The sequence below is a fragment of the Colius striatus genome, chromosome 14, assembly GCF_028858725.1.
Source record: "Colius striatus isolate bColStr4 chromosome 14, bColStr4.1.hap1, whole genome shotgun sequence".
NCBI classification, from domain to species: domain Eukaryota; kingdom Metazoa; phylum Chordata; class Aves; order Coliiformes; family Coliidae; genus Colius; species Colius striatus.
This window is the reverse complement of record NC_084772.1, coordinates 22,572,488-22,592,814: the sequence shown is the minus strand read 5'-3', so window position 1 is coordinate 22,592,814 and position 20,327 is coordinate 22,572,488. Positions and strand designations below refer to the sequence as shown.

General features: G+C 53.2%; 1 protein-coding gene across 7 annotated transcripts in view; it reads right to left on the bottom strand.

Moving 5' to 3' along the window:
• The window catches only part of ZFHX3 (zinc finger homeobox 3), a 170,244-nt gene that overhangs the window by 5,381 nt on the left and 144,536 nt on the right, over positions 1-20,327 (bottom strand). For all 7 annotated transcript variants that reach the window (XM_062007148.1, XM_062007149.1, XM_062007150.1 and 4 more), the window contains 4 exons: positions 19,373-19,506; positions 18,968-19,168; positions 9,916-10,018; positions 3,182-8,620 (listed from right to left, as the gene is read on the bottom strand). In XM_062007148.1, coding sequence (XP_061863132.1) covers positions 3,182-8,620; positions 9,916-10,018; positions 18,968-19,168; positions 19,373-19,506 — 5,877 coding nt within the window. The remainder of the gene's footprint in view (positions 1-3,181; positions 8,621-9,915; positions 10,019-18,967; positions 19,169-19,372; positions 19,507-20,327) is intronic.

The following is a 20,327-nucleotide window of genomic DNA, read 5'->3' as shown; positions in this document are numbered from 1 at the left end:
GGTGCCGGGCAGGCGGAAAGCGCCAGGCGGGGTGAGGCCGGGCTGGCCGTGGCTACCGCCGCGCCGTGGCCTCTGCACGAGGGCACCCCCAGCCCCAGCCCCGCTCCCGCCGCTCTGCCGGGCCCCGACGCCTGTGCCGTGGGACCTGCCCTCGCCGGGGCGGCCGGGGCTGGGGGCACCCTGCAGCCGCCGGCACTGCCCGGCACAGCTGCGCTGCCACCGGCCGCCCTGAAACTCCCAAGTGAGTAACAGCTGATGTCAGGGACATTTCCGCACCTCTGCTGACTGGTCCTTTGGCCACAGGACCCCAGCAGAAGGACAGTGCTGTGCCTAACGGCCGTAACGTTCAGCACTGTCAGTCTTGTTAAAATCTCCTCTGATCAGAAAGCCCTGGTCATGGCAACTGAAGAGGACTGAACAGCCTAAACCTAAGGATCTTGCCCTTATTAGGCTGACATTCACAAATCCACAAACTTCTGATGCAAGCTCTTCTTTCCTTCCAATGTAAGGGGCTTTGGGTGCACAGCTTCTGAGTAACTTCAGAGCTGACGTGGTGTTCAGACGTCTCCCCGGGGCACAAACGCTGCGTTTCGGGTGGAATTAAAAGCGTCGTGATGGTTCCTCGCAGAGGAGATGGATTAATGGTGCACTGTGAAGTCTGCCCACCCTCCCAACAGCAGGAATAGCCAGCAACAACACAGTCCCTCGGTGCCAATTTCTACCCTCATGGCTGGCAGTAGTTGGCGGCATAAGGAACATGCCTCCAGGAGTCACATCCATTACTCACCCCCACTGCAGCTGGCGAACATGCTCCTAAAAAGGAGAGTTTGCTTGGGAAGTCCCTCGATGCCATTTGGGGAAAATAAAAACGACAAAGCTCTAATATTCTGCTGGCACAGCCCTGTATGCTATGTGGTTCTGGAGCCAGGAACCTGCTGTAGGGTCCACCCCTGCTCTAAAACCTTTCGACAAAACGTAACCTTTCTTTAACAAAGCCCGAGCCCTTCCAGCTGTGACGGTAAATGCTCAAACGGGCTCTGAGTATGAACAGCTGCAGAACTAGGAGTCAGCTGTGGAGGCCCAGGAACTCTGAATTGAGGTTGCACCTCCTCTGTAACACATCCAGTGGGAGAGGAGAGCAGAAACTGCCCCTTTTGGGTATGATGTGGGGCACTGTGGCAACTTAAAATCTTTTCCAAGGGGAAGCATGCCAGCAGGGAGTCGCTGAGCACAAGGCAGGTGGTGATCCCTGGGCTTTGGTGCTCCTTTGCCTTGTGAAGGCAGCGTGAAGGGCACTCAAACACAGGCAGGGCTCTGTCTGAGCTGCAGCTGCCCCATTTGTCCTAGTGAAGTCTTAAATCAGCATAATCAATCCTCAGGAACAAGTGCAGATATCCTCAGGCACCTCAACCCTGCTGCCAGCAGGCAGCTGACAGCCAGACCCTTGGCCAGAGCAGACGTCAGGACCTGGGGCGGAGGCTGATGGAGGGAGCACAAGATACACGTTCTGTGCAGAGACACAGGCTGCTCAGCTTCTGGACACCAAGTGCCAGATCACTGCCTGCAAATCTGCAGCATAATAGCCTGTCACTTAACTGCACCCTGCAAAGCTGGTGCAGCCCAGAAGGGATCCACGCTTCTCACATGGCGCACAGGAACCGAGGGGAGCAAAGCACGGCCCAGACGGGGCTGCAGGGCCTGCTGCCAACGCCCTGTGGCCTGTGTGCTGCGGGCAGCTGCTGTGTCGGACCTTGTGCCGGACCCTGCGCCCGCGGGGCCTCAGCAGCAGTGGCTGAGAGCCCGGGCATCCAGCCGTGGCTGAGCAAAGCCTCTCTGAAACCTGTGTCTGCTCCGATGGGGAAGTGAGACAATGGTGATTTGTGAGGAGAGGGATGCACGAAGGGAGCCTCCACGCAGCAGCCATATAGATTTCAGATAAGGGCATATTATGGATAGATGCCATCAAAACTGACACTCCTAAGTTGAACGGTCCCTGAGAGGTTCAAGCGCAGGAGCAGCGGCTAATTCATAACCTTCCTGGATGCGCAGCCTTATCTGCTTCGACAGGCTTTGAGCTGAGATGGCCTGACCTTTGGAGCTTTATCTAAAGGCCACAAATAGTCTGTTTGACTTTCTAAATAGCTTAGTGCTGTCCAGGCAGCCACTGATTGCTTTTAACGTTCATGGTAGGTAGCCCCATCTCCCCCGGACACACACTGGCCTTTGGAGAGAAAGAAAAGCAACAATATGGACTGTAGCAAAACATAGTGATGCTTGGATCTTGTTATAAATTATGGGGTACTAAATAGCACAGACATCTCTGGGATGCCACAGATGTAAGCAGGGGTGAAACAAGGCTCTTGGATCAAGTTTTCTAGGTCACTGCTAGTCTACTGAGTTGCAACTTCCACTGTCAGTGTCTGCTACACTCCTGATACCCTCCACCCATCTCCCAGGTACAAGGGAAAGGAGCATCATCAATAACCCAAGCCCAGTATCTGGGATCAGGCCACCCAAAGGACTAAGCCAAATTTCATTTTTATGTAGCACTGCTAAGAAAAAATCCCATTAAAGTACAAAACAGATTTGTCCCATGGCTACACTGTTTACTGAGAAGGTACTTTCAGGTCCTGCCAGCCACTGCTCAAAGCCCCATCCATAGCTGCACTGGGATCTGTCCTGGAGGTCACCAGAAGGTTGTTACCTGAAGATGCTCCAGGTTTCTGTCCCCAGTGCTACCACACACATCAGGCTTTCTCCCCTAGAAACAGCTCAGAAGTATTGGAAACTTGGGATGGCACTACACAAACTGAATTTAATTGCAAAAGTTAAGGTACAACAAACAATGCATTCGGCACATCGGTTCTTTTCTCGTCCTGTCTGTGAAATCCTCTCTTTTCCATTTCCTTGAAGGTGCTTCAGAATTTTTAGTCTGTGCCAATGAAACAAGAGACAGGCAGCATGTTTGGACCTTGCTCTTTCTCAGACCTTGCTAGAAAACCCGAGTTCAGGAATTACAGATAGAATACCTATGGCTTATTGGCTGTCAAGTAAACGCGCCCGACTGAAGGGCCGTGTGGGGTCTCCTATCATCAGTCACTCCCAAGGGAACATCCACTTGTGCTAAAGGTGTGTCAAGTTAAGCCGTGTCTCTGAACAGTGTGACAATATCCATACCCACCTGTGTTGGATGGAGTGAAGCCTGGTAAGGATGGGCTGTTGAGGCCTGGGAGCAAGACTGGAGGGATGCCCTGTAGTGCTGGGTATGCAGCAGGAAGGTTAAGAGCTTGCAGAGGGGTGTTGTCAAACATGCCCTGCTGTTGAGCTGCCAGACCAAGAACCTCATTGGCTTTTTTGATCCGGTCCAGCTCCTGCTGAGCCATCAACTGACGTACAGTCGCTGGGTCAAAATACTCCTTTTCCTTATCCAACTGGCTTCCAATGGTTTCTTTAACTTTGGAGATATGCTGTTGAGAGAAGATATGGTCACGTACAGACAGCCGAGCGCTGTACTTGATGCCACACAAAGTGCACTCTGTTTTGGGTCCCTCGTAACTTGTTTGGTTTATACCAAAATGCTTGGCCATGCTGAGTTTGGACTTCTTCTCCTTTGCCCTAGCATTCTGGAACCAGACCTGAACAACTCTCTTTGGCAGTCCAATGTCATTGCCCAGGACCTCACACTCCAGCATGGTAGGTGTCCTGTAGTCATTAAAGCATGACTTAAGAACTTTCAGCTGGAGATTAGTCATTTGAGTGCGAAAGCGTTTCTGTCCGGGCCGATCCCCGCTCTCTCCAGACTTGCTGGCGGAACCACTGGCACCAGGGCTGGGCGAGCAGGGGTCTGCGAGGCTGGATGTTTCACTGTAGTCCACGGTACCTTCATTATCGTACTCTTTGCTGTAAAAGCTGGGAGCTGGGCTGACCAGGCCAGAAGACAGTCGATCTTCATATTCAGACATTGCTATCATGGCAGCTTTAGTCAGACCTTCGCTGGGTCCTGATGCCGATTTGGTTTCGGTCGCAATCCCTGTTGCACTGTCGTTGTCTGCGTTCCCTTCGTCTCCTGTTGTAGTGTCTGTGATTGCAGTGTTGACAGAAGAGCAGTCATCGTTGTCCAGCTTCGTTTGGTCAAAGCTCAGATTGACCGAGGACATGGAGGGACTCTCGAAGTCTTCTATCCCTTCCACCTTAATGGAGGATGGACTCAGCAGAGTTCGAGGTGACAGCTCCATGTTCTTGTTCACTGGTGAGAGAGGAACGCTCTGTCCATCGCTGCTGGTTGGTGGCATGTGGGAAAAGCTCGCTCCATCAAAGATGTCTCCCTTCATTTGGAGTCCCCCATCGCAATCCAAGAGCATGGCAGACAACGTCAAGTTGTATCCGGCTCTCTTGGCCTCGTGCCAGTGACGGGATCGGATGTGAGCTTCCAGAGCCGTCTTTGCCTTGAAGAGAGCTCGGCAGAAGGGGCAGCGCCTGTGGGCTTGGGCAGGCCCAACAGCTCTGAACTGCCCCTTCCTTTCCCGCGCACGGGTGTTCTGAAACCAAACCTGCACCACGCGCTTCTTCAGGCCCACCTCATGTGCGATGTGATCCAACATCTTGCGCGTCGGGTTGGAGTCCAGCAAGTATTTCTGATACAGAATTTCCAGCTGCTCTGGGGTAATTGTTGTCCTTAGACGTTTATCCCTTTGTGGTTCTTCTCCTCCCGTTGCACTGTCGTTTTCTCCAGGGCTCGCACTGGCCTTTTCCTCCAGCTTTCTCTTCAGCGTGTTCATGGTGGATGTTGGAGTTGACGGTGAAGTGGCCGAGCTGGCCGGAATCTGTGGTAAGGTCCCAGAGAGCAGCTGGCTCGCAAGTAGAGGGTTACTGGGATCAAAAAGCATGAACGGCATATCCAGCGTTCTGTCCAGGAATGGGGGGTGGATAAACTGGTTCTGTGCACTCAGAAAATGGAGCTGCTGATGCTCCTGCCAGTGCTCAAAGGAAGGAAACGCCAGCTTACACTGGTCACACTGGTACGGGATTAGCTGAGGAGGTAGGTTTGCCAGCTGCTGAGGGGTGGATGTGTGAATGGGTTTGAGGGACAGATGTGAGAGTTGAGACGGACTTGGGCTTGACTGTGACAAGGAGCACTGAGGGGGCTGAGGAGGGGGAGGTGGCTGTTGCAATGAAGAGGGTGAGGATAACTGTGAAATCTTTTGGTGTGCTGAACTTGTCTTTTGTTCTCCTTGGTCCTGTTGCTGCTGAGACTCTTGCTTTGGTTGCACTTGCTTCTCTTGAGTTTGGTTTTGCTGTGTACTTGGAGGTTCAGACTGCTTTGGTTTCTCATCTGTAGCTTCTACTTTAGAAGTATAGGTGGAGGAATCATCTGCCTCTGCTGTGAGCTGCAGAAAAGCTGAGGAGGTTGCGTTGGCTGAAGATGTGGGTGTGCTGTAAGCTTGCGAGGGCATCGGTGTGCTGCAGGAGGAACTGGTCGGAGTCAAGAGCTCCATTGCATCCATAGAGTCTTCATTCTGGCTATCATCCTGTCCATCCTCATCCTCATCTTTGTAACAAAGCTTTTTCTGGTGTTTAATGAGATCAAAAATGCGCTGAAAGACTAGACTGCACTTTTTGCACTGGTAGTTCAAGTTGCTTGTTCTGATGTACCTGTCGTTCGTAAGCTCCCGCCGCTCCCCGTCTTTGCCCTCTCCCTGGTTCTCGTAGTTCTTCCTGGCTTTCTGGCGGGCGTTCTGGAACCACACCACTATCACACGCGTCGGCAGGTTCAGCAGGTTGGAAAGCTGCTCAAACTCGTCGTCCTTGGGGTAAGCGTTGGCATCAAAGAAGTCCTGCAGGACTCTGAGCTGGTAGTCAGTGAAGCGTGTCCGGGAGGAGCGCTTGCTGCCCCAGTACTCCTGCTTCTGAGGCTCTGGAGAGGGAGGCCGGGAGTCTATCTTCAGCTCCTCCAGGCTGGTGATGGGAGGGTTGCTGAAGTTGTACGGGGAGTCCTTGTTGCGCTGCCGTTCTTTGAAAAGGGTGTTTCTGAACCAGTGCTTGATCACTTTCTGAGGCAGCCCGGATTTGTCCGCCATCTCCTTGATCTGCTCCTCGCTCGGGGAGTTGTTGATGTCGAAATACTGCCGAAGGACCCTGAGCTGGTCGTCAGTGATCCGCGTCCGGGGCCTCTTGTTCTGCTGCTGCTGGAGGAGGCTGGGGTTGAGCTGATGCTGGTACAGCTGGGCCAGGTCGGCAGGCAGAGGGTCTACGGGACCCAGCTGGGGCGGCAGCTGAGCAGGTAACGTCTGCAGCGGCATGGTCTGCATCATCAGCGGTGAAAAGATGGGGAGCTCCATGGGCATGGAGAGCTGCGTGAGCGGCACGGAGGGCTGTGCCGGCGCGATGGTGGGAGAGGTGATGGGCGGCGCAGAGGTGGGGATGGTGGGGGTGGAGGAGGGCTGGGGCGGCGCCGGCGGCAGCGGGGGAGGCGGCGGCGGCGGGGGCGGCGGCTCCGGGGTCTGAGGCCGCAGCGGGTACAGCTTGTCATAGTGTTCTCTGTACTGCTTGGCAAATCTCTCTAACTGCTTAAAGGGAAAGTAGTGTTGGTGAACGTGCTCTTGGTGGCTCTTCAGGATGAGGATGTTTGAAAAGAACTTGCCACAAGTGTCACACTCGAGCTTTTCCAGGTTCTCGCCTTGCTCTGTCTTCCCGTTCTTCTTCTGCACCTTCTGCTTGTTCTCGTTGTACTGAATGACGAGCTCAAAGCCGAAGTTCTCCAGCAAAGCCTTTGTGGCATTCCCTCTGGCATCAGAGGCAATACGTGGCGGCAGCACGGAGGGTTCCGAACTACTGCCCGGTACAAAGTCCTTCTTCTCTTTGGGCTTTAAGTTGTCAGCCAGAGACTCCTTAGACGCTACGTTATTGTCACCCCTCTCTGCACTTTCCCGTGGCGTTTCTTTTTCTTTCTCCTTCACTATGGATTTATTCTTCTTCTCAGGGTGCTGGCTCTGCTGTATAAGGACGGAGTGAGGCTGTGACAAGGAGAGCTGACCTTGCTGCTGCTGTAAGAGCTGTGGGTGGCTCTGCTGAGGGAGCTGAACTTGAGCCTTCAGGTCCTCCAGCAAACTTGGACCCGTACCAGTCAACGTCAGCGCACCGCTGGTGACAGGCAAGCTAACTTCTGGATTGAGCTGGAACTCGGCACTGGGGATGTAGAAAGGAAACAAAAGATGCTGCTGTTGCTGAAGCTGCAGAAGGGTCTCAGTGGTCATCGGAAAGTGCGGCAAAAGTGCTGGGTTGAACAGCTGAGACTGCAGGAGAGCAGCTTGCTGCTGCAGCTCTTGTTGCAGATGGGCCTGCACTTGGGCCTGTGCCTGTGCCAAGGTTTGAGCTTGCTGCTGCTGCTGCTGTTGTTGCTGCTGCTGCTGCCTCGATGCAATCATGTCTGCCAGCTTCTTTCGGTTTACCTCTTTGGGCTCTGAAGGGGAGGAGATATTAGTGCTTACGGGGTTACCTAAGGGAGCAATTCCCATGTTGTCGCTGGGTACCTGGTTGAGCAGGCTGGGGATGGGAGCTGTGCCCGAATTACTTGTGTTGGTGGTTGTAAACGTGTTACTGTTGCTGGCGCTGACTGGGCTCGGCGTAGATGACCCCAAAGAGAGGCTGCTGCTGCTGCTGTTGCCAGCTCCGTTACTGCTGCCGCTGCCCCCAGCCGCCTCCAGCTTGGCAGCCCGAGCCTTGGTTTGGTGCAGGACAGACCTCATGTGGATCTCCAAGGTGGAGCTCTGACTGTAGGCCACGTTGCAGGTATTACACTTAAAAGGTTTGTTGTCTGGGCTGCTGGTTGGCTCGGGCTGCCCGGTGGCAGACTCTTGGAGGGCTCGTTTCAGTTTATGCAGATGAGAGACTGAATTGTAATGGACCAGGAGAATGTTCTTCTGCGTGAAAGACTCCTTGCAGACTGTGCACTTGTAAGGGCGAGAAGGATCTAGGAACTTCTCCATAGTGAAGTTTGGGCCCTTCCTGAAGGGCAAGGCCCTTTTCGGTTCCGAGCCAGAGTCCTCTTGCACCGACCCCGAATCGCTCCCTGTCGGGCTCTGCTTATCTTCCAAGTCACTCTCCTCCTCCTTATCTTCCTCAACTATGATGGTGTGGTCTTCTGCAAGTGAAGGGTCACCCATGGCGAGGAGGTCCCCATTGACCAAGAGACCACCGTAGAGCTGCTGGATGTCAGCCTCGCTCAGCTCCAGATGGCTGGTTTCCAGGTGCTTCTTCAGGGCCTGGAAGGTCCGGAAGCTGCGCTGGCAGAGGCAGCACATGGTGGCCGCCCTGATGACGTGGTACTGGGAGTGGAGCTGCAGCTTCTCAATGGTTTTGAAGGCCAGGCTGCACTGGTTACAACGGTACTTGTAGACGTGGCGGTCGGACACCGGCAGCTGGGGCCGCTTCGCGTGCACCTCGTTGAAGTGTGTCTGCAGGGCTGCCGAGCTCTTGAACACCTGGTTGCAGCCCTTCTTCCAGCACAGGAAGCCTGAGTCCTCCCTGGCAGAGCTCTGATCGGCTGGAGCAGGCTTGGGGTCTCCACCGTGCTCTGCACTTTCTGATGGCAAAAGACCCTTTCCCGAGTCCTCAGAGATCTCTGTGAAAACAGAATTGAAGCAAACCTGAAAATTACACCAGCACCTTGCAAGGGCGGAACAACACCCTCTTCTTGTCCCTAATATGGTTTTATTCCTCTGCAAGACAGTGGGTATTTCTAAGGTTTCTCCTCTACCTCCATTCATTTATTTTAATACCAGCCCATTACCCCGACACAGCCCACTGCACAAACCTACACAATTTACTTTTTTTGCCCACTTTGGATACCTAGAAATTATTCACACACACACATTCCCTTAGTGCATTTATCACCTTTAATTCTTCCTTTTAAGTGAAGGCCATTCAGCCTCCTGTTTGTCTTTGCTGTTTTTCTTTGATGTCCTGCCTATTTTCCAAGAAGGTGGCTCATCAAACTGAACGTAGTATTTGAGTCTTGGTCCTATCAAAGCTAGAAACAACAGGAATGAAATTCAGGTCCTTCTGGCAGTAGCTCAAAGGGTGCTGTTTGAGGGAGGATGGGATAAGAAGGAACAAGCACTCAGTGCACTGCTGCTTTTCCAAGGTCTAAGAGCACAGTCCTGCTAGAAAAGACAGCGTGATATGCAGAGGCCAAAAAAGGAGATGCCACTGTCCAGGGCAGCATTAGCTACTGTGTCTGTGCCAATGCTGCCCCACCAGCACTGCTGCCCTGGGGCCATCTGCCTGGAAGAAAAGGCTGTCTTCATTCCCAGACTCCTTACAGACCTTCTGGGAGGGCAAAGAAGGAAGACCAGCATTGCTTCCCTGCCATGTTTGAGATCAGACACTTCTGCCCGTGCAGAAGAATGTTCTTGGGATGCTCTTACATCACACGACAAAGCCAGGAATACAGAGCCATGGATTTACAGTCGTGCCTTCACAACACAGTGTGGCAAGGAAAATGGCTGAGCTTTGGTGCTGATGAGGACAGCAGCAGCCCAAAACTTGCCAGACTGAGCCCGGTGTCCATCCCTGAGCTACGATGGAAGCAGAGGAAGCACAGCAGCGGTGGTGGCACAGTCTGCGCCAGCTGCAGTCTGTCAGTTCTCTGCCTGTCCCTCAGCCCTCTGCTGTGCCTGCTTCCCACCACTCACATCTGTCCTGCTTTGCAAGGATTCAGCACTCTTTCCCCATGAACCACCACAGTGGTGAGCTGTGCCTCTCAGCTCCCAGCTGCCCTGCCGTGGGGACACGCAGGGCACGGCCCGTCTGCGGCATGGGCAAGGGAGCGGCGCTGCAGGGGCACAGCTGGCCACATGGAGCTGGCCCAGGCGGGGGGAACGCTGGGACCTGTGGAACCCACCGACCCACACTCACCAGGCTGCTTCCCCAGCTCCTCTGCGGCGGAGTTCCCGTCCTTCTCTGGAGCGGCTGCTGGGAGAAACATGCTGCTGGGCATCATCACCTCAGGTGTTGTCACCTGGAGAGTGGGAGGAAAGGATGTGGGGAGAAGAAAAAAAACCACAAGAAAATATTTTAAACATCTTCTGTGGCAAAATTAGACAGTGGTGGTGTAAAGTCAGAGGCGTCGCTTTCCGCAGCGCACTGAAGACTCGTATGTATTAGACAAAGCTCACAGCAGTCAAAAGTGTTTCTACAGTTACATTCTGGACATAATTAGCAGTACACACTTGAAGAATAATCTTATTATTAATATTTTTCCTTTATGTAGAATTCAGACTTTGATCACTGACAATGTTTTGTCATGGGCTGTGAAACTTCTTGTGCAACCAATTAGGTAGATAAGTTGAAAGGCCCACCTTAAGCTGCTGAAAATATAATAAGGCCCCTAATTAAATCATACCTTGTAAAGTACACTGTAATCTTGAACTAGGGAGCATTGCTGCACTGTTTTCAAAGTGTATCGATGCCAGGAAAAGGAGAGGCATGAGAAAGAAAAGTACAAATAAGGAGAGAGGTGACAAAGGAAAGGATGAATAAGGAAAGACTAAAAGACAGCAAATTGTCTGCAAAATGAAAAGCTGTTGGTAACCCTTTCCTTGCTCTGACTGATGTGTTCCCTTCACCTCTCCTAAGTGTGTGTCTAGAACCTGCACCACCACAACCAGTGTGGTGCTTGAACACCAACATTTCTAAAGAGCTGGAGAGTTTGCATGCTTCAACTAGAGATGCTCTTTGAGAGAGTCAAATGCATCTGCTCATCTCTGTCTGGAAAACTGTGTTTCTTTGAGTGTATCCAGTCACGCACAGAACTGACAAACTACCCTGCTAGCAGTGTGCCTGTGGCTGGCATCAGCACAGGACTACGAAACCCCTTCTGAACATCCAGAGCCAACATCTGCCACCACCTGACAAGCTGCCCTGCAGGCCTTGTCCCCAGAGCAGCGACTGCACAGACAGACCCCTGCCCTGTCACCCCCGTGTTGGGCGGGTGGCTGTGCCAGTGCTGTGCCTGTGGCAAGCGACAGCAGCAGCTCCGCAGCTCTGAGCAGCCGCATGCTTCAGCCCACCGATGCTCAGCAGCTTCTTCTCACCAGCACTGTGGCACTTGAAGGAACAGGAGCCACCACTGAGTCGCAGTGCTTGTGGTGCGTCTGCTCCCAGCCTCCAACTGCTGGGAAAGCGAGGCACAAACGAACACTTCCAGCCAGGTATGTGTCCCAGCAAAACCAGTCTCTGTCCTTCTGTCAGACGCTCTGAGGGAATTTGATCCTTGGATTGCAGAAGTGAGGCTGTTATCTGCATGCTTGTGCAAAGCCAAGGACCATGAGGCTCTGCCTGACCTGCAGGAGACATGGACAAATCCGTGGGGAAGCTGAAGGTCAACCTATGTGCAGGACATGAAATCTGCCTTATCTACACACGTGCCAAATCCCAGCAAACGCAGGCTAGACCTTGACTTTGAGGCTTTGCTAAGTGAAGGGAAGCAAACACAGCCCATGAAAACCCTCAGGAACAAACATCTGCCCCCGAGTGTCTGCAGGGATGTCTGCAGAGGGGCTGCTGCAGGGATGGGCAGCATGTGGGGTGCACTGGGAGGGCTGCTGAGGGGACAGGCAGCATGTGGGTGCACTGGGAGGGCTGTTGAGGGGACAGGCAGCGTGTGGGTGCACTGGGAGGGCTGCTGAGGGGACAGGCAGCGTGTGGGTGCACTGGGAGGGCTGCTGAGGGGACAGGCAGCGTGTGGAGTGCGCTGGGAGGGCTGCTGAGGGGATGGGCAGCACATGGGGCACATGCTGGGGCCCAGAGGCCTCCGCAGGAAAGGCAGCTGGCACTGATGGATCACCATGGGGGAAGCCAAGCACGCCGAATTCATTCCACCTTTTCCTCTAAGCAGGAGCATGCGATGGCTGTGGGTGGTGGGTCGGGAGACGCGAAAGGTCACTGGTTAATTCCCAGTGGCGGGGCTCAGAGGAGGGGGATGAGCAGGGGTGCCGAGGAGGGGAGGGGAGGCAAGCAGCAGCCGTGCCAGCAGGGACAGAGCCTTGTGAGGATCTTTAGGAATTATGAAAAATAAATCACGAGAAATTAAAAAAAACCCCAACAGAGTAGAAAAAGAATAAAATTATCTAACACCTCAGCTGCACATCATTACAGAGAACTGCGGGCTCTCACAGGCGCTACAGTACGGCAGCCATCCCCACTACCACACTCAGTACGACGGATCAGTAATTGTTTTCATACACTTTAATTAGAAAAACTCAGATGGCTATGAATAATAATGGAAAAGAGAGACTTTTGCACTTGAAAGGTTGAAGTCAATCAAGTGTGAATGACGGCAAAAAGGAAAAAAAAAAGACACCAATTCATCAGGCCTCTGTTGTCTCGCCGCGTCTTTAATCATAATTCCTGATTGGGATTCAAGAAGGCAGTAAGCAGCGGTTCTTTGTCTGCCTTCACCTTCCGTCAATTAACTCTCCCCGAAATATAATCATCAACCTCACATGCTCCTCTGCATCTTAATCTGGGTCTCCAAACCAGTAAGTCCTGCCCTATATGTGTTTAAGTAATTACCTTTATCTACCTGCATCTCCACAGCCACAGTTCTCACCCGACTCCTGCCCTTCCCTCCACAACGGAAAAAAAGAGGGGGGAAGAAAACACCCCAAAGCTGCAGCACAACCAACTGCCACAGGCACAAAATCCCAAAAGACACGTGGAAAAAAAGCTGGGGAAAAAAGTGCAGGGAACTAGAAATTCTGGCTATGGATGTAGGGCAAGCACGGGCAGTCCAGAGGGAACACAGAGCTGGCCCTGGGCACAAAACCCTTGACAACAAGGCTCTGTCCTGCCTCAGCAGCTGCCTTGGTGCTCTACCTGTTAAGCACCATTCAGGCTTCTCCTGAAAGTGACACCTGTTCCCTACACCATATCCAGGGCCGGACCACTCTGTCTCTTCATCCCCATGGACCACCCCTGAGCACGTAACAAAGATAAAAGTACTGCCAATAGCCCACAAGGCTCAGATGGTTTTGCATTTACACAGAGCTGCAGAGTGCCATTGTGAAGCATTTCTCCTTTTACACCTGCCCGAAGAGCTACCATCTCCCTGTACGTGCAGAGGCTGCCTGGCACGATACGGCTGCTTTTCACACAGACAAACACTGGGAGTACCAGAGGAGCAGGAAGGTTTAACGGGCCATGGACACCCGGCAGACAAACACGGTGCAGTGCTCCACGACACAGCAGCATTTTGTACCTCAGATCTATTTAAATGGCATTAACTGTTCTGGTGATGGAGGAACGTGTTTATCTCAGGCACAGCCTGTGTGTGTGGCTGTTAAACGCTCTCTGCCTCCCTCTCCCCTGAGCAGGCAGTACCTGGCATGTAATCCTGCAGTCAACCCTCAGCTGGGCTCCCTGTTTAAGTGTCTCTTCAACCCCGACTGTTTCACTGTGGCAACACGACAGTCAACGTGAACCGTCATTAAAAACACAACCCTACAGACGTATGTCTGACAAATGGGATTTGTCTTCTCCCTTTCCTCCTTCTGTACATACTTCTTTTGCTCTGTCTAACATTAAACCGTTTCCCCTTCGCATCTGCAGCTGTGATCTCCTGTCTCACAAGCCACCAGCAAAGCCTTCCAGCTTGGAGACCCCCGTGTCCCACCAGCCCCGCGGTGCCCGTCCCCCTGCTGCTCCCCTGGCCCAGCTCTCCTCCAGGCTGCTCTCCCCAGGTGATGACACAGTGGGCAAACGGGCCCCTTGACCTGTGTTGCTCTTGACCCTTCTGTCTGAATGAAACCAGAAGGTGGGGAGGGGCTGGCAGCTCACTCCTACCACCTCTTCCCAACAGCCACCATTCAGATCCAATACATGGGTCAGGTTCTGCTTATCGGTACTTCGATGACCACAATCAACGTCCCAGAAAGCCCCTAACAGTGGGACAGGCTCTCAGGGTGCAGCCTCCGCTCTGACTGCCCTGGCCCTGCCCTGCCTGGTGTGGAAGGAGCTTGCTTGGGTAAGGAGCAAAGGAGGGAGTTTGATCAGAGACTGTGGCAGCCCATCCTGTACCCCACTGTGAAGCATCTCCCCTGTGGTCTGTACTGGGGACGGGAACACCATCCAGAGAACCTCCCTTCCAGAGCAGACTGCAAAGAAGCCAGTTGTCTGCCTTAGGAGATGTAAAGTTCTCGGGACAAGACTCTGCTTCCAAACACCCTCCCTGTTAGTGAAATTCAGATTTCCTTAAGCAGACAAAATTCCTTCAATGACGATGAGACCCACTGACATGCACGAGCACCCCATTTCGATGGCCATTCCTGCAGACAAGGTGGTGCTGTCACTGCCACAAAGGCTGACACAGCACAGGAACACCACGGCCTGCTCCCTGCCCACCAGCATCCTCAGCAGATCGCACCTGCAGACCTGCCACTAGTCTGGAGAACAACCTGTGGGCCCACTCCTCGCTGCTGGCAACCTACAACAGTGACTGTGCTGCCACTACCACATCTACCGGATTTTTAAGATGAGGAACTGCAGAGCCCCTCTTCAGCACAGGCCAGAGGCTCAGCGCAGCCCTCCCGCCTGCCCTGGCAGCCTGACACCACCATATTCCTGGCACGTCCAAAACCCTTGTCGTGGCCAGCGCGCCCAGCTGGTGTGCTGGCTCTGCCTGCTCGGGCTCTCCTCCAGACCGAGTGACCAGACGTGTGGACAGCCCATGCAGCTCCTCTCAAAATACCCCAAAACGCTGAAATCACGCGGCTTTGTCTCGAAGGGGTCTTAGGAGATACATTACTATCCGTCTGTCCGCAACCAGGGGGAAATACACATGCAATGCAAGGTTCCCGGACCAGACAAAGGAGGTAATTTCCATTACAAAGAGAGAGAGAGGGTGCTGGAGTGAAAAGCTTCATTAGACTCAGAGAGGCAAAGCGATGGCGGTATACCAAGGTCACTTCTAATTTAGACCATCTAATTGGCAAACATGGCTCCAAATGGCTATCATCTCACAGGGCTCAGAATTAATGAAGCCCGATTATTTTCATTACCTTCATCCGAGATGGAGAATGAGACACAGAGTGAGAGGGAAAGGGGGGAGTGAGAGGGGGCGAGAAGGAGGGAGAGAGAAAAATTGAATGACAGCAGAAGGGAGAGAGCAATAAGAAAAGACAATAGGAAAGTGGGAAAAGATGTAAAGATAGCGAGAGGGAGAAGTGGTGATGGCAGGGACGGGCAAGAGCTGCTCCTAGAGCAAGGGAGAGAAGAGGAAAAGATGTCAGGATGGCTGGAACACTGGGGAGATGCCCGAAACCGAGGAAGAGAAAACGGACAACAGAAATGACGGGAGAGGAATGTGCAGAAGGATAAAGCTGTGGGAGGAGGGAGAGCTCCCCGCGCCCGGAGGCTGTCGGGAAGCCGTCCCTGCGCCCGGCCCGGGCCCATCACTCTTGTCAATCGACTGTGCAGGCGAACTGCACTTCACCCTCATTAAGGAGCTCTCTGCTGAAGCGGTGCTGGCCCGAGATTAGCCAAGAGGCTGTTATGTGGGAAGATGGCGATTACACCCGCTCAGAGCCGCTGAAACACCACGTGAGATGAACCTGGCCACAGCCGTTCGCCAGCCCCTTGGCAGGGAAGCTGCGGGAGCCCCTGCCCCACGGGGGTCCCGGCGCAGCGCGGACGCGGCACACGCTGCCCCGGCCCAGGGGGACACCGCACGGCGCAGGCCGAGAGCGAAAGGCAAAGGACGGGGCACATGGCAGCCAGCTCGGAGATGCCGAGCACAAGCAAGCAGCCGTTACTATGGCAACAGACATATTAGACACTGCAGGTTCCTGAAAGGCATCTGATAAGGTATTATTAACTGGAGCCTCCTCCAAACGCCGAGCGCAAAGACACTGTCGAAAAGGACCTGGCTCCCAGTTACTGGGCTGCGAGTCCCCAGCGGTGGCACCAAGACCCGAGCCACACGTCAGACTGAGACAGGAATCTGAGCCAGAATGAACTAAATTAGGAACCTTTGATGCTGCCACATTCTGCACAGCCCATGCCGATTTCCCAAAATATCTGTCATTTAATGCAAAAAAGAGCCACCTTCCTGACCCACTGGCTATTGGACTATTGCAGGAGAAGCAATTTTCCTCCCCAGACACATCTCTGGGATATACTAAAGCAAACAGCTGCCTAGGGCCAGTGGCAATGGCAAGGCTGAAAACACATCAACATGCAAGAGGATGAACTTGAGGGGTAAACCACGGCTCTCAGCAGAAGGATGAGGCCCTTCGCCAGCACCGCAGATGTGCCCATCTAAGGGGACTGTCCTCCATCAGCCCTGCACTTGCTTTGGCCACGTCCTCTGCAGGGTGCCCTGAGCTCCTTCACACATGGCTGCTGCCAGTCTCCCCATAACCTAGAGGACATGGATCTGCTTGGACTGAGAGGACAGAGTAGCCCAACACCACCCGTCCCAGACTGTGTGTTCTGCCAAAGCACAGCTCAGGAATGAACCACTCACATCAGCACAACAGATAGCCTCGGCAAACTGGTTATGCCTGCTGGCCTAAGAAAGGGGCTCAGCTTCTGCTTGCTGCTCTTAGAAGGACAAAGTGTCTCCCATCAATTTAGCTGGAAGCTAAGAAGATTGTTCAAGTCCTCAGAAGGCATTTACACACCGAAGCACCATCAGTCCAAATGGATGCAGGTTGCAGAGACTGAGGTCTCTGTGATGGGCCAGAACCTTGGCCCAGGTGTATGAGTGGCTGGCAGAGCAGAGCCGCATCCTGCCCGAGCCATGGCCAGCTTGGCAGGCTCAGCAAACTGCCCTTTCCCTCCACCTGCCTCTGTTCTGTTATTCAGAGAGTGCTGGGCCCTGTCACCCTGGAGGGATTTGGAATGGGTTTTACAACATGGTGCCTATTTGGGGCATCTGGGTTCTGGGGGTTAGTTGGAAGCATTAGTCCAACAGTGGCCACCTCGAGGCTTGCAGCCTGCCAGGGCACAGGACGCAGCTTCAGCTCCTGCAGAGCCTGATGGGGCTGAGAGAGAGGGCACAAGAGTGAGGGGACAGGTCACTGGTAAAGCAAAGTGGGAATATAAAAAGTATAAAGGTGTTTGAGAAGGAGCCAACAAGAGGACTGGAGGGGTGACAGAAAGAGAAGATGGAAGAACTGCAAGAGAAAGGCTGGGCAACGCTGCATCTGCCTGCTCAGATGATGTCACAGGAAGGCTGTTGATGAAGAACATGAGTACTACAACAAACACAGTATTATTCACCTCCAGCACCAGGACTTGACAAAGAAGGGAGAAAATAAGCAAAATGGGGTGCAAGAAAAAAAGCCACAAAGAGAAAGCACTGACAGGAATCAAAATAAACACTTATTTTATATACTTGGTGACAAGTTATTAAATGCAGAGACAACCTTGCCTTGGAGATTATACCACAGAAATAACAGTGTAGAAATCTGACAATACATCCCATTTGTGAATTTAGAAGGGGTTTTGAAAATGTGCCTTATTAATTCTACCTGTACCTTAAACTGACACTGGTAAATGGAAACACAAGCTCATGTGAGACCTGTGAAAAGGGAATTCATGAAAGAAACATTCTGGGACTCAAACTGTTATTTACTGAAGCGAGAGCCTGAGTGCTGGAGAGCAGGTATACCTGCACGAGCATTTCTGCAGCGTGGCAGCACGTCCCAGCCCCGCAGAAGCGGCACACACGAGCACTGGCAGCCGCACACACAACCCCCGGCAATGCCAGTGGCAGAGGGACTCTGCGCCAGCGGCTCCAGTGTAAGGCAGAGAGAGCACAGTGCAGGGCACGGACAGGAGTCCGAACGTTGCTCTGTTCATCTGGTACTGCTCACCGAGCACTAGCTCTCGAGTTAGATGAATTTTGATTCCTCGGGGACACTGCTGGAGAAACATTCCCACACCAGCTGCTAAAAGAAGGATGTGGGTCAGAACAAGAACCTGCTGCAAATGCCTTTGTGCTGAACTGCGGTCTGCCAGAGTCTGAAGTTGCTGCTGCCCATCAGAAGCTGCACAAGCAACTGCAATCACAACCCACACACAGGCACCATGTTGTCTGACAACTGCTTGAGAAGCAGACTCGTTACAAGTGTTGAACTCTACATGGAGACAACTATGTAGTGAACACTCCATGCTTCAGTGGCTAACCTCCTGCATCATGGAGTTTCAAATGCCTGTGCTTATGTTTTAAGTAACTGTTTAGCAGTAACTACACCACTTGAAGCACTAGCTATAGTATCCACAGTCACACAAGGTTCCACCTCCCCTGGGCCAATGGCAGTGCACTCCTTGCTTTTTCATGTTACCTTGGAAAAGGGGAATTGTTATGCAACACGTGCATTGCAATTTTAGATGAGGTGACTCCTCACAGAAGTAACAGACCCAACTTATCTTGTACAATCGCAACAACGATCCTCATTAAGCGAATGAAGTGTGGAACGTGGGCTGCACGATAGGACTGTCTCCCCTTCAAGAGATGAGACCGCCAAGGGAAGTTACCCTATTGGTTCTTAAAATCATATTTGAAGCAGAAACCTGAGATCTAGTTTCCTGTAATGTTACCTTCATCACACTGGCTGTCCTTCTTGGGAAGTGCTCATCAACACATGAGCACTTTCTGTCTGCAACAGGAGCAGCACAGCACATCAGCTACTGCGTCTCCCAGAAGCTTCTGTGCAAAATGCGCTCCCATGCAGTGACCCAGCAGTTAAAGGGAATTTGTGTTTATTCTCATCCCTTCACAGGGAAATGACTCAATGCTGAAACATTGCCAGTTTCCACAGTGCTTGAGCCCGGACAAGACAGTCTCTGCAGACATGGGAATAGCCCTGACATGGAGGAACTGCCCCCTCCCACAAGGCCGTCCCGCGCAGCTCAGGCCACCCCGCTCCCAGCAGCAGACGCGCCCGGCCGCGCAGCCACTCACCGTCATGATGAGCTTCTCGACGCAGTCAGGTGACACGCTGTGCAGATGGGTGAGGTGCAGCTGCAGATGGATCTTGTTGTTGAGCATGTCCTGGCAGAGCGGGCAGCGGAGCATGGGCTGCACCGAGTGCTGGGTCATGGCGTGCACCCGCAGCCGGTTCACGTCTGTGTTACTGTACTTGCAGTATGGGCACTGGTACATCTGCAGAGGAAGAGAAACAGATCACACAGTTGTTTCAGCTGCTGCCTCCCTCTTTCCTTATGGCTAAACTTCAGTAATTCAGCGACTTCTCCTACCACCTGAAGTTATTGCCCTTCATCCTTCTCCTATTCTATTCTTTGCTTTTGGCACATACGAAACAAATTGCCTGCTTGTAGGTGCACAAGAAGCTGGGTTTCTCCTTACCTGCTCTGATTTGGTCTCCTCTGAACTTTTTGACCATTTAAAGGAGAGAGGTGACTCAGAGCTGCTGGGAAACGATATTCGTTTAGAGGATGCTGGAGGCTCTGTCAGCTCCTTCTCTGCCTGGCTGGCTGGTGCTGCAACAGAAAGAGATTCATGTCATGACATCCCCAAAGTTGGACAAAGACCGTATTTCCATTTACTCTGCTGCTGCAGCTTGAAACACATACCAAGGATGCAGAGGAGGATGAGGCTGTGGACTAACTTACATCCTACAAAGCATGCCTGGCCAAAAAAAGTTCATTCTTGATTGTGATCGACAGGGAATTGTGTCTTTTGTAGTCAGAAGCAGAGAAATCTCAGCTACTTCTGTGGGCTGCCAGCAGCACCGCTCACCGCAGCCCATGCCGGAGCAGCAGCAGCACGCTGCTGGCAGCACCACTCACTGCAGTCCATGCCAGGAGCAGCAGCACTGCTCACCCCAGCCCAAGCCGGAGCAGCAGCAGCACGCTGCTGGCAGACACCACTCGCTGCAGTCCATGCCAGGAGCAGCTGCACTGCTCACCCCAGCCCAAGCCGGAGCAGCAGCAGCACGCTGCTGGCAGACACCACTCGCTGCAGTCCATGCCAGGAGCAGCTGCACTGCTCACCCCAGCCCAAGCCGGAGCAGCAGCAGCACGCTGCTGGCAGCACCACTCGCTGCAGTCCATGCCAGGAGCAGCAGCACTGCTCACCCCAGCCCATGCCGGAGCAGCAGCAGCACGCTGCTGGCAGCACCACTCGCTGCAGTCCATGCCAGGAGCAGCAGCACTGCTCACCCCAGCCCATGCCGGAGCAGCAGCAGCACGCTGCTGGCAGCACCACTCGCTGCAGTCCATGCCAGGAGCAGCAGCACTGCTCACTGCAGCCCACGTGCCTCGGGGCAGTGCAAACACCTGAGGGTACCTCCCAGCAACGG